At 36.7% G+C, this 14,771-nt stretch overlaps 1 protein-coding gene across 4 annotated transcripts; it reads right to left on the bottom strand.

Annotated features, from left to right (window-relative positions):
* Positions 1–1,116: 1,116 nt before the first annotated feature.
* On the bottom strand, positions 1,117–14,720 carry LOC140153152 (ataxin-3-like). 4 transcript variants are annotated; one of them, XM_072175804.1, is made up of 8 exons: positions 14,667–14,720; positions 12,453–12,501; positions 11,745–11,860; positions 11,039–11,169; positions 7,269–7,423; positions 6,511–6,807; positions 4,982–5,069; positions 1,117–1,810 (listed from the first exon to the last, which is right to left on the bottom strand). In XM_072175804.1, the coding sequence occupies exons 1-8, from the start codon at positions 14,706–14,708 to the stop codon at positions 1,528–1,530; spliced, it is 1,161 nt and encodes a 386-aa protein (XP_072031905.1). In that variant the 5' UTR covers positions 14,709–14,720; the 3' UTR covers positions 1,117–1,527. The 4 variants fall into 4 exon arrangements, with proteins under 4 accessions (XP_072031905.1, XP_072031904.1, XP_072031902.1 ...); XM_072175803.1 differs by lacking the exons at positions 11,039–11,169; positions 11,745–11,860; positions 12,453–12,501; positions 14,667–14,720 and adding an exon at positions 10,289–10,404; XM_072175801.1 differs by lacking the exons at positions 11,039–11,169; positions 11,745–11,860; positions 12,453–12,501; positions 14,667–14,720 and adding an exon at positions 10,414–10,669 and having other exon boundaries at positions 1,118–1,810.
* Between the last annotated feature and the right edge of the window lie 51 nt (positions 14,721–14,771).

Genomic DNA, 14,771 nt, shown 5'->3' on the forward strand with positions numbered 1-14,771 from the left:
TTTTTATTTTTGTGGCAGTTACATTGAAAATAATGTACCACAAATATTAATGTTCTGCAAAAAAATTGCCATTTTTACATTAATTGAATCTGATCAACTAGAAATACATGTACATGTTGCTTAAAACATCTATATATATTGGAACAAAAATATTTGGTCCTTGAGTGGGTGGAAGACCAAAGATTTGATTTACATCTGTGTTTCTGGTTGATTAGTTTCAGTTCTGTTTCTGAATCTTTGTATATGGACGACACACAAGAGTTCATACACAAGTTGCTCTCCAGTAGAAAGAAAACAAAACGGTGAAAGCAATACTTTTATACATACCATACATTTTTTACTTAATTATACAAAACAAACGGCCCTTAATGGCAAAACCAATTTGCAAGTAAAAATAAACATCTGTATACTTAATGAGCCATACACAATTCAATAACACACAAGTTTTAAAAAAGGTCACAGGTTCCAGTGTAAAATAGAACTGAGTAGTCCCACTTTTGACACTGAAAGCAGTATTTATATAACTTTGCAATGTTAAAGACCAAAGTCTGCAGAGAATGGTTTGCACATGTTCACAATGTTGCCTGGGAAATTCAGGCAAAATTGTACTTCACACTGTAGTCAAATGTAGGTACGACAGGTCAAAATGGGGGAAATAAAGTAAATTGGCTCATATAGAACCTTCACATTGTGCAAGTAACAATCACTTTTCAAAGTCAAAGAATGACATGAAATGAGAAATAAAACTTTCCACCCAAAATACCAAATCTATAGTGGCTTTTGGGCAGTGGTTACATGAAGCAAGATTACATGGTGAAAAACCCAACTCCATATGGAGCAAAAAATAACTCTGATACCTTGTAATATGGTTAGATGGTGATTGGTCCGTAAAACATTTTTGACGCAAATATGACCATAAACGTTGATGGCATGAAAAGGAAAAATATTTTTGGTAAAATAAAATATTTCGCTGAGCAACTGACCCCAGCTGCATAATTAGATGAATCCATAACAAAACTGTATTCTACATACAGTAACCAAAGTTCTTGATATATAATCCAGGAATTGCACTTACTTTGTGTACGTTTCAGCAACACTGTTGCCTTTGTCAACACTTGATGACGAGACAAGTGTTGACAAAGGCAACAGTGTTGCTGAAAAGTACACAAAGTAAGTGCAATTTCTGGATCAGATATCAAGAACGTTAGTTACTGAGTTTACTGTACCGATCCTGGTGAATTTATTCAACAATGTATTCTACAAAGGAATCATGCAAATCATCCATCCTCTGCTCTTTCTGTACTCTTCGGGGCATCCTAGCAGCTCCACTAGAGAGTACTCATAGGCTTAAGAACACATAAGTAACTTACACATACAGTACTATCTTCACCACATAATGATGAAAAAACACCTGCCATACCTGTGTCACATTACATGTGGGCTTACATGGAGCAGTCACTTCTTCTGACACAGAACACCAGTTTTGTTTTTCTTGCAAATATAGGAGACAAAATTTTCCAGACGACATCACCTTTTTTCTTGAGATTGCATTGACATTCTAATGGCAGCTTCTAGCATCGCCTCCTCTGTCACTTGTTCATCATTTTCATAGTGTTCACTTTCATCCTCACCGCCTACAAAATTGGCTGCAGCATTGCTACACGCCGCAGGCTTTGGCACTGGTTTCCTAGAAGGAAGAGGCACTGGAGTGGAGTTGTGTTCTACAGTTTGTTTATCTTTCAGTTCTTGGTCGTTTTGAGAGCTAGAGGCAGAGGCTGAAGAAGAAGCACCTTGTTGTGTTTGTTGTTGTCTACGAAAGCAAACAAAAAGATCAAAGTTTTATGGGTTTTTTTTCAATATGTGTTCAACATTCTAATATAGGGTCAGTCCATGTCGAAACAGATTGAGTGTACACCCACCCTCTTGGATTTTGCTCTCCTTTGGCTCAGGGGTACCTTTCATGGATCCCTAGGTGAGGTCACAAGAAAAAATTCAAATTCCATTTCGTTTGCTTGAATGGCGGGCAATCAAAGTTTGGCGACCTCGACCAAAAATGTGAATTTAAGGGGTCCAAATGACAAAGTGCTCTCTTTGGGGGGCACTTTCTTCTTAATTGAATCAGTTGTGATCCTCTTTTTGAATGTGGTCACTCACTGGCTGTGTCTGAAATACCTAATGCCAAAAAAGATAGATTTCGGAATTTCGTTGGGATTTCAGAGGGGGTCAAAATCAGCACTTCGTACTGTTCAATCAAATTATCTTGATTTTGAAGGACCCATGATAATGTCACAGTGCACTTATAGGTCCTAATTATGTTCAGAATGGATTAACCATATGCCAATGTCTATGAGCAATTCAAAAAAAGAGAAATTTCTAGACCCCTATAGAATTTTAGGCCACCCCTAAAGTGGTTCAGCCACAAATGGCACTTAAAGTCGGCAAATTTTGACCCCTAATAACTTTAGGTGTACACCAGATATGAATTTCTAGTCTTTTGCATCTGAAAGAATGTAGTTTAATGTTACTAGGAACATAAGATTTGTTTTGTATTTTTTGTGTTTTAGTATTAAGTTGACGCTTTCAAAAATAGTCATTTTTGCCTAACATACCATGCATACAGGATACGGTACAAAATGCCTATTTTAGTATGATATTTTTTTATATTTTTGATCACTTTATAGCCATTTGTATTATTTATCCTGATATTTCAAGTTGCTCTTGAGTCAAGTAATAAGAAAAAACTACTTTCTAATCCTCTGTATGGATTTTTAAGGGGTCAAAAATGCACTTCCCGCAACGATGCACATGCAAAGTACAGGTTATGGGGTCAAATTTTCAGAATGCTCCCAATTATGTCAAGTAATATATCAAATTACTCGTATGGTCATGAGGATTCCAAAATGTATAGTTTGTTATGTGTCAGACCTTTCAGGAGGCGCTATGACGAAAAATGTTCATAGGTCAACGACCTTTTGAAAGTATCAAAACACAAAAATACAAAACAAATCTTATGTTCCTAGTAACATTAGACTACATTCTTTCAGATGCAAAAGACTAGAAATTCATATCTGGTGTACACCTAAAGTTATTAGGTGTCAAAATTGCAGATTTTAAGCGCCATTTGTGGCTGAACCACTTTAGGGGGGCCTAAAATTCTGTAGGGGTCTAGAAATTTCTCTTTTTGAATTGCTCATAGACATTGGCACATGGTTAATCCATTCTGAACATAATTAGGACCTATAAGTGCACTGTGGCATTATCATGGGTCCTTCAAAATCAAAGATAATTTGATTGAACAGTATGAAGTGCTGATTTTGACCCCCTCTGAAATCCCAACGAAATTCCGAAATCAATCTTTTTTGGCATTAGGCATTTCAGACACAGCCAGTGAGAAAAAAAAAAAAAAAAGAGGGTCACAACTGATTTAATTAAGAAGAAAATGCCTCTCAAAGAGAGCGCTTTGTCATTTGGACACCTTAAATTCCCAATTTTGGTCAAGGTCGCCAAACTTAGAGCTACTTAGATGGCCCGCCATTCGGAAACGAAATTGAATTTGAATTTTTTTCTTATGACCTCACCTAGGGGTCCATGAAAGGTACCCCTGAGCCAAAGGAGAGCATAATCCAAGAGGGTGGGTGTACACTCAGTCTGTTTTGACATGGACTGACCCTATAATCTTTATCTGGGTTCAAGTATAAAGGATAATATTACACTTGCAGTCAATGTGGTGATGTTGGTTACTGATTTGTTCAGCAGACATTCTGCGATTTGATAGTGTGAGCCTTTGCAAGTGAGATATCTGAAGACAGAATCATCAGAATGTAGTGTTGATAACCATGAACTAATCAAATTAAGAACTTACATCAGTCAGTGTGGTCTTTGTAAAATCCATTTTTGGGGTCCAAGTATTTTACATGTTCAGTGGTATATCAGGGTCAGTTAGTAGACTGCTGCCCTCAGTCGTCAACCGTCTGGATTGACGACTGAGAAAACTATGTGGAAAAAAAGTGACGGATTTTGCAACAGGATTCCTGTGGCATAGAGCATGCGCAGTTGTGTCCAAATTGACCTTTTGACCAGGTTTGTTGTTTTTAGAACTTCAGAGCGCGATCTTGTCACAGAGGCGCGGTACAGCGATCTGGTACACGGGCGCCGCTAGTCGGCGCACAACCAAGTCGCATTGAATATTTCTCAGAAGTCCGTCACGATATGGACTGTAAGATAATCAGTCGTCACTACGAAGTATAACAAAGTACATGCGAAGTGTAGACGGCTGATTGGAATTAGTCTAGTCAGTTAGTTGTCTGAAAAACAAAACTAATTCCTGGTGGGCATCATTTTGGTCCTATTTTTCGATTTTACTATTTTAGGCCCAAAATTAAGGTGAAATTTTGTGTTTACCAGGCCATCAGAACAATGTGAGGTGTTTGTGATTACTGCTTTTTAGGGCTTGATTTCAAGCCATGATGAGGAATGTCAGCCTAGTATAATATAATTACAGTTTGTACACTGCGTTGACATTCTGATATTATGCTCTGCGCCGGAAGTTGAATATTTTGCGATGAATGTTTCTTTCTTGTGATTATGTTTAAGTTTGGTGATTATTCTGTGCCAGGCAGTCAGGCTCAGATAGACCAAAGTACTGGGTGGAGATTGCGAGTGCAGGCAGGGTCTTAGCTAGAAATTGAGGGTTGCCCGTCATTTGACCTTTAAAACATTTACCAGACATCTATAGCTCATTGGGGTTCAAAGAGTTCAAATATGTGCTTATATGGCCTTGTTATACAAATTGGGTCTACTAAAAAGGTCAATTAGCTTCTCAAAACATACAATTTATAATATAGCATCTGCCAAAGGCATTAATTTTGCCCATCCCAGGAGCAAACTCCCTGTCTAAAATGACGGCCAGACGGGTGGCTAGCTAAGACCCTGAGTACAGGCCCCACCCACCGTAGCTACAACCCTGCTTATATATCCCTACCTTTCAAAGAAAGCTTGTCTCTTTTGCCTGAGCTGTTCCACATCTACTGGTTCTGCTGGTTCCCCTGATGAACTACCACCAGAAACACCTGCAAAAAAGAATGACTGTCAGATTAAAACAATAACATCTTGCAAAAGCATCATAAGTCGCTTAGGGATACTAATCTGCCTCAGTTTTGATTGGTCACTTGTCTCATTTTGATGTTTGTACTTCCTTATTGGCTCGTTACCTGACTCACTATATCCTTCTCTATCAATCACTCAACATATCCACCACTCACATGCTTACTCTCTCACACAAGCATCCAACAACCCATTCACACACTCAATCTCGCAAACATGTTCAACTTAAAATTCACTACCAGATTGCTACTGCCATCCCAGAGATACACTGCTACCCAGCTACTTTTTGGCTACTCTAGAGTACCAATGCAGTACCAATCCAGTACCAGTGTGCTGTAAATTTGATTCCGATGCGCGTACTTCATATTTTCCGACTAGTGCACCAATATGTTGTGATGTGCCCTGAGTAATTTAATTTGATGATTTATCTTTGTTTACAAAGTTACATGAGTGATGACATTTTGGGGGAATTCCCCTCTCAAATTGAGCAAAACAAGTTGAATCATATCTAATTTGGAATATTTGGAAACCCCCCTGAGGTTGTAAAGTGAAGATGACAACATATATGGGATTCCCCTCAGGAAGTGATGTAATGGGATTTCCCCTCAGGAAGTGATGTAATGAGAAAGGTTAATGTTATAATTAAGGCTTGGGAATTCCCACAATCACATTGGGCTATTAATATTTGGGGATTTCCAACTGCTTGGTATATAAGAAAAGGTAAACATATTTCTTCACAGTTTATAGTGTTGATCTGGGCTAGCTAGCTAATATGCTTACAGTCCAATTCCTTCAAAGAAAGGAAATTGCACACCAGAAATATTTTATGTAGTCAAAGTACTACTATTTGCCAGTGTTGTCGGAGAAGATCTAGAATACGCCAAAGAACGTACTTCTTCCAAGAAAGGAAAATATATTCTTCTGTCGACTTGCTGAAGTCTGGTGTTTTGATTCAACGCAACTGTCAAAATAAGTGGGGACAACTGCATCGCAGTCCTGCTTCCTGAAGATATTGTGTGAAAGGTGGAAATAGCACCAAGTTTGGAGAAAGCAGCGCAAGGAGTTTAGTATTGGAGAACGGCGCAAGGAGTACAGTGATTTGGAGAACTGCGCAAGGAGTTTAGTATTGGAGAACAGCGCAAGGAGTTTAATATTGGGAGAACTGCGCAAGGAGTTATAAATGTGTTTGGAGAACGACGCAAGGAGTTTAGCACTTGGGAGAAAGTAACACCATTTTCGTATGAGGATTTTATACGCAAGGATTTATAAATGCAAGTGTACAATGGACTTAGCTGATTTTCGCAGGACAAGGGAATAAGGATATATTACATCAGTCGTACAGGAAATTTGTGTAGTCAAACTGATCGGCGTCAGGACTAAGAGCTGCCATCAATATCACAGTCTCACCTTGCATACTAAGCTTGATAGCATCTTGTAGCTGTACGTCTTGTGAAGACCCTCCACTACGCCCACTTCCTCCTGACATGAATGTTTTGTTGGCTTCTAAGGCACTCTGTAGGTCTCCTAGACTGACTATATTAGATGACGATGTTGAGGCACCTGCTGATGATGTTGGTCTTTGTTGTTGCTGGTTTCTCTCAGCTAAGGAGGTTGGTCTCTGGGTCTGTACAGCTGGCATTAGACGTAGTACTTGGTCAGCTTCATTATCAGGTAGTTTACCTCTTATTACAAATATTGAATAACCTGTGGATATACGGTGAAGAATAAAAAAGAAAAACAATATGGGAGGTGTTATAGAATTTGTAAGTCAGATTAACATAGTTTTGCTGTAAATAAATGATTGAATTCAAAGATATTTATTATATTTTTCATTAGGTTTGCAGAAACTCATAATATACATTTCATCTTTTCAAAACTAAATCAGAGAAACAATCTGGATAAGGCGGTGAGCACAGAACAGAGACAAGGGGCACACTATCTTAGTCATGTACATGATCCTCTTCTGGGCACTGGTGCTGTGTTGGTGTACAGATGTTGGATCAAAAAACATCACTCTGAAGATGGCCATCCTCCAAGACGGTTGAAAAGAGCAGTAAAATATAATTGGTTTTGACAAGGTGAAATAGGTCTGTACTTTCAAAGTGAGTTGAACACAGTTTTAGCTGTATTCAAGTTTCAATAAAGAACTAAATGATTTGATTTACCTTCTCTCTGAAGTTGTGTGATAAACATACTGAGGTATGTGTCTGAGATAAGCTCTGGTCCAGTGAGTAAGGAATTCAGATTGAACCACTGGTACCCAAGTTTACGTATGGTAAGCCAATGGTCCTTGAAGTTACATATAAAGGCACTCTCTTTTCTGTGAAGAAAACATGGAGTAGAAAAAAATAGTTCTGTATTCTCTATTTACATGGCAGTTATTCACAGACATTTCGATGGTTTGCATTTGACAATAAGGAATGGGTTTTAGACTTGCTGTATTTCTAATGGTTTGAACATATACATCTCATTGAAAGATTATGAAATATACTGCCAATAAAGTATCCTTACAGTTGGAAAAATAATCACAATTTTAAAACTGAAGAATATTGGGGTACATTTGTTTTTTTAATAGATGCACTATCTAATCCTGCACATTATGACACCACATTTAATCCAATGTGACCTCAAGAAATAAAGTTACAAGCATTTGAATAGACGAAGGTCCAGTTTTAAAAGTGACAAACTGGCCTATATAAGGCGTAAAAAGATTCCAACAAGCGAAACAAAGAGCCAACACAGTTTCTTCAATGAAGCGTTATTTAAAACAGTTTTTATTTTAGTTTTTACTTCTCTGTACTTTTCAAAGCTTTCATTTTATTTGTCAGTTCTTTTGTTTCAAATTTCTTTTGTTCCTTTTGTTTTAAATTAAAGCCAAACACATAAATTAGCCATTCACCACTCTCAAACCAGATGTCTAGTCTGTGGAGTTTTGAATAGGCTAGTTTGTCACTTTTAAAACGGGACCTTTGTCTAATCAAATGCTTGTAACTTTGCTTCTTGAAGTCACATTGGATTCAATGTGGTGTCATAATGTGCAGGATTAGCTAGTGCATCTATTAAAAAAACATATTTACCCCAATATTGTTCAGTTCGGAAATTGTGATTATTTTTCCAAGTGTAAGGATACTTTATTGGCGCAGTATATTATTCATACATACTCACAATATAACAACGTTTCTGATTGGATTTGCGCCTTTTTTTGCTGGTCATAAATACCGTTTATGACCAGTACGCAGGGCATAAACAAGCTGCGTTGGAACCCAATTAACGCTATCCACGATTTGCTAGTGTTGCGTACACGCACATGTCACCGCGCCCATCACACGCGGAGCGCAAGGGATGAACGTGTTGACTCCCGGCCGTTTACCTCACGAGCTGCTTCCTGCAAGTAGGCCTACTCGTTTTCTCCCGATTTTTGAAGGAAAACGGTATGAAAATGTTATTCAAACTTGTAAACCTTATAATTTTCATTTGTTTTGGATTGCTAACAATGTTCAGAATATTGGGTATGGCCACGCGTTTTGAACTCGCCACCCAAAAAGGGTGGTGGTGTTACGTATTTTCAAATTGTGATCTGTTCAATTCGTCATACCTCGGCTAAACAAAAAGATTATGGCATGGTTTTGGTCTCATTTAAAAGCTAAATAATACCACTAAATAACCTGTAAATATGAACAATATAGCTTCTCAACTAACGAAGCTGTGGTCGATTGAATTGCGAGCAGTCAGGGTGGTGGAGGGGGGGGGAAGCGGAGGGGGGGAAGCGGTACACACAACTCTATGGGAACGCGACGTTTCACGTGTGTAACTTGAATAAATTCACTGCTACAGGGGCTATAAACTTGGTTTTGGTCTTAATTTCCAGCTAAACAATTCTGCTAATTGTTTTTAATCATTTTAAACTCTTAATGATTGGTTTAGTCTATAAAATTCAAACTTTTACGTACAAAACCACCCGTTTTCATATCAATCACTGTAGTAAGTAATGCGGATGTCTTCAAAATCTAAAAGTTGCTGTAAAATTTTTATTACTTATCCTATCATAGTCAAAGTATACATTTTCTGATAGGAAATTTGATGAGGAATCTAAATATGGACTTACTTTTCCTGTATGGGTTAGGGGTAAAATGATTCAGTTCAAAATATGATGAATTGTAAAAATTCTAACATACTTTGGGACACCCTGTATTCGAGATTACCAAACAGCTGTGATTTTTTATCTTCCAAAGTCTGTAGGCTCCCCCTATCCTCTAACTAAATAGATGTTATTTACTTTCAGTTTATTACTGCAAGTTAGTAATAAGCAATGCATTAAGTAATCCTTTTTGTATCAGGAATTTTTTTATTCCACCCTGTATAACTTCAAGGTCACCCTGTATAATGAGTTGAAATATGTATTGTTACATTCCTTATGCCTTCAGCTTTCCAAAAATGTATACTTTTGCTAGTTTAGGGTTGATAATTGTGGAGATATTCTAATTTGAAACTCGATTGGTGTAAAAATTCATATATTTGCGATGTAACGCTACGGGTGGCGAGTTCAAAACACATGGCCGTATGTATGAACGGGGTTTTCACGCCTCAGGCATAAACAGCGATCATGCCCTCAATCCTATGAATGAACCCCTAATTAATTTTATCATTTCTGATCTTACAATATGCATGTGATGTTGATTGCCTGCCATTATATCTGAGCTAGTTCCTCACAAGAACTGGGGTAATATATGCAGTGGCATAGCTATGACTCTTTCAGAGGGGGGCAAAGCAACTTTCAAAGGATGTGTAAATCCGTGCCACCGGACAGGAGGGAAAGAGGGGGGAAAGACTTCTAACAGAGGGAGCTATTTTTGAAATTCTTGTAAATAATAGGAGCGTGCTAACCAATGCTAACATACCTAGCAAGTGATAAGACTGAACTTACCTATTAAAGGTAGAAGGTCACATTTTAGTCCGAAAAAAGATTCCATACAGACACTTAAATAGCTACACACAACTGAATGGGGCTTCATATATATCAACACTGCCGTTTTCTTTTTCCAATTTATTTCATTACTCACTCTGGATGTATTGTTGCTGCTATAGCATCACTACTACCAAATGGTATTAGTTCAAGGCCCCACACTCTTAACGCTTTACTTATGACTTGCACAGAAAAGTAACCACTATCATCCATATTACTCACTCTGGATGTATCCTTGCTGCTATAGCATCACTGCTACCAAATGGTATTAGTTCAAGGCCCCACACTCTTAACGCTTTACTTATGACTTGGACAGAAAAGTAACCACTATCGTCCATATTACTCACTCTGGATGTATCGTTGCTGCTATAGCATCACTGCTACCAAATGGTATTAGTTCAAGGCCCCACACTCTTAACGCTTTACTTATGACTTGGACAGAAAAGTAACCACTATCATCCATATTACTCACTCTGGATGTATCGTTGCTGCTATAGCATCACTGCTACCAAATGGTATTAGTTCAAGGCCCCACACTCTTAACGCTTTACTTATGACTTGGACAGAAAAGTAACCACTATCATCCATATTACTCACTCTGGATGTATCGTTGCTGCTATAGCATCACTACTACCAAATGGTATTAGTTCAAGGCCCGACACTCTTAACGCTTTACTTATGACTTGGACAGAAAAGTAACCACTATCATCCATATTACTCACTCTGGATGTATCGTTGCTGCTATAGCATCACTGCTACCAAATGGTATTAGTTCAAGGCCCACACTCTTTAACGCTTTACTTATGACTTGGACAGAAAAGTAACCACTATCATCCATATTACTCACTCTGGATGTATCGTTGCTGCTATAGCATCACTGCTACCAAATGGTATTAGTTCAAGGCCCAACACTCTTAACGCTTTACTTATGACTTGGACAGAAAAGTAACCACTATCATCCATATTACTCACTCTGGATGTATCGTTGCTGCTATAGCATCACTGCTACCAAATGGTATTAGTTCAAGGCCCCACACTCTTAACGCTTTACTTATGACTTGCACAGAAAAGTAACCACTATCATCCATATTACTGGAAGGTTGCTGAAAAGATAACAAGAAAAGAAAAGGTGTTACATTTATGTAATCCCTCAAAGATGTCTTGACAATATGATAAGTTGCCAATGCTTAAATTTGTAATTAAAATATACATTTTAATTTCATCTCGTGATGCTGCTATGAGCACCTCAAGGCCCCAGTTCCAAAGTCTATGAGAAACACTGCCTTATCTTGAATTATACAAGCAGTATCAAAATGATTTGTACCCATTAGCTTTGATGTTAAAGGGAGTCTCCGGCAATCATGACATTATGCCTTATATGTTAGAAAAAAATTAATCACATAGTTTTTTTTTAAACAAACTCATATTGACCATAAAAACAAATAAAAACAGTTGACTCTTAAAATGCGATATTCAAAATTCCAGCGCCAAAATTGTCGAGTGCATGTGTCAGCCATGTCCATAAAAATTGGAAACTGATGGTTACCAATCATTTTGATACAACCTACGTATATTGAACATAATAAAATACATAAAACAGCGTAATTATGATTAACTATATATTATCTTGAACATAATATACCTGTATGAAAAGATTTTGAAAAGAACATAGGTATACCTGTATGAAATGTAGATATTCAGGTGAGTTGATGTCACCTTCAGCCATCCTCTGTCTCTCTTCTTCATCTAGACTTTGGGCTATGGTGGCTAAATCTACTGCACTGAAGTAGGCACCTACAAAAGACATCATGGAAAGGTTCATCATCAGACAGTCACGATCAAGAAGAAGTATTTATGAGTTCTTTGATTCATACGTGATATATGAAAGAACTGCACTGTCATAAAATGTCATTTTGGAGTATTCTGACCCCAAAACCAAACATCTGAAATGTTATCAAGTAATAAAGCAGCTATCACTATCACACATTCTTTGAATTTTGAAAATTGACCACTTGGTTCTTTAAAAATCATGTCTCAAATGGGATGTGATTCCTGTTCGGAATTTTAAATATACATTCTTACAAGACAAAGACTCAAAACAAAAAATTGCAAAAAGTATATGTAACATTATTCTATTTTAAAGTAAATTTAAGACAGGGTCAGAATTTCGGCGAGTGGATTCTCAAAAAGATTCTCGTAAACAGATTTGTGTGAATCCTAGTTGATTCTTGCAAACTTTCATAGTTCACACAGAAGTTGATTTGCAAGAATCAAATGATTCTCGCAAATTTATTCTGCAAGAATCAAGATTGATTCTCGCACTAAAAAAACGAAATTCTGGCCCTGTAAGGACAAGAATACATGAACAAGTTGTGCACATACATACCTTGTAGTAAGGAGTTCAAACAGTGCTGGGCACATAGTGAACCTTCTTGCTGCAAGACATAATAGGAAATATAGATTAAAGGTATACACATGTACATGTACAAAGAGTGCTTTGTACTTATTGACAATTCTCATTCATGAAGGCCCATTCGGACCATCATTCTTAAAAACTTATGCACAGCATTGCATGTCTTTGTGTGCATATATATGTAAAAAATATACAGACTGTCCTTAAAAGAAATGCAGTGACAGGCACAGAGTGAACATAGTAGTTCTGTCTGTTGCACAAAATGGAATGATTGGCCCGCATTAACAGATGAAGCTGGACTTAGCCAGTTGGTCCGTCTTTTTATTACAAGTTTATGATAGGCAAACACTGACTCATCGCATTGTTCTCAATGCAATTACAATTACCTTATGTACCAGTACATGAAAGACTACATGTTCAAATACTGATACTCAGACAAACTTGTAGTGGGCCTGGAGACACAAACAGCAGGGCTCGAATTTAGCGCTGGTCCGGCAGTCATTACCTGCTGAAAACCAAGTGGACCACTGCAGACCAGTTGTACAATGTCCTGTCTGACCCTGTGACATGTTGTCAAAAAGCGCTCTGCACTTTCACAATACACCATCTTACAAAGTACTGCTCTCTATGCACTTCAATTTTCTCTCTATAAATCAGCTTTTAAATGTCTAATAAAGTTATTTCACCAAGGGTGGAACTAGGCAACATCTTTTTTTCCAAATCTCATGATTTTACAAATGCGCGCGCGAGCTTTGAGACAAACCTTTTTTTTTTTGGCCTTATTTATTGTTGAATAAGTGCAGAGTAGGTTAGATATGAATATTAAATGTTAGACCAAAGTAGCTCAAAGTACATGTACAATACACCTGATCCGTGAACTTGTCTTTTTTAAAGACAAATTCTTGTTAAATTTGATGAATGATGAAACTTGAAAATGAAAGTCAATTGTTTGACAAGATGTAACTTTGCTACGGAAAGTGCTATGACAAAAAGGTTTTCAGTTTTGGCTTTCTTTACTCAAGGGCTTTAATTTGATATATAAAATGAGACAGTTTGATGGCAAATTTGAATTCACCTTTCATACCTAATCACTGACATGGGTGACGAATTTTGCAACTTGTTGTTACGAAAACTAAAAGAGCAAGTATCCCGGCAAGTATCTTGTGCTATCACAAGCGGTTAAAGACAGCATTGCGTCCTATTGTTATTGCATTGGATTATAGAGGATTATATGACTACCACAACATTTTCTGTCAAGTCCAAACAGCTCATTTAAATCTTATTGATGTGTAATATTGATAGTGATAGGAATCAATAACTATACAGGCATAGGGCCTACTTAACTTTGGGTATGATGACATGAAGAATTTAACATGAGTTTTATTTTATATAGGTCTATTATTTAGATAGAAAAGAAAAAATGAATGAGTGAAATAATTAAATAAACAAATAAATAGATAAATAAATATAAGTAACCCCCCTCACAAGTGAATAAGTAATGATACCTAAAATAGAAATAAATTAAATATATGGGCCTATATTTAATTATCAATTAAAATTTAATACTGATTTAGGAGTGATAAATACCGACGGGGTGCAACTCTACTTCTTATTTCAATATTTATTCATCTATTTATTTGTTATTTTAAATTTATTTATCATTCTTATAATAGTAAAAAAAAATAGATAGATTTTATTTAAATTTATTTTTCTGTTTGTTTATTATTTCACTTGCTCATTTTTAATTTGTAATTTAGATCTTTTCATTTCAAGGGTGTTATTTTAATATTGATAAAATATATTAAATAGCAATAGGCCTAAAATAAATAGTTTTAGGCCTACTTGAATTTTGAAAAATAAATAAATAAAATTCTAGTAATAGCTGTGTGTGTAGGCCGCAATGCTGCCTATAAGTTGTAATTAGTGCTGCTGTGAATGCTTGAACTTTAGCAATCAATTTACTTTAGATGTATTGGCATAATCCTCTATAATCCAATGCAATAATAATAGGACGCAATGCTGTCTTTAACCGCTTGTGTGCTATCTCTCTGTTAATTTACATGGTCAGATCGTGAAAAGACCCCAGTTCGATTAAAAACTGTCTCAAAATTTATATGAACCTAAATCACCTTGGTAATAACGTTAAAATAACATCACTAAACTACTTTCTTCACATAATTTCCTCACCTTTTCATGAAAAATGGCATCCATGTTGATGTTTGTTGGCATGAACTATTCCCACGTGAAGGGAAACTACAAACTTTAATTCCAAATTGTAAAATGTCAACATCT

The sequence above is a fragment of the Amphiura filiformis genome, chromosome 5 (genome assembly GCF_039555335.1).
Source record: "Amphiura filiformis chromosome 5, Afil_fr2py, whole genome shotgun sequence".
In the NCBI taxonomy this organism is placed as follows: Eukaryota; Metazoa; Echinodermata; class Ophiuroidea; order Amphilepidida; family Amphiuridae; genus Amphiura; species Amphiura filiformis.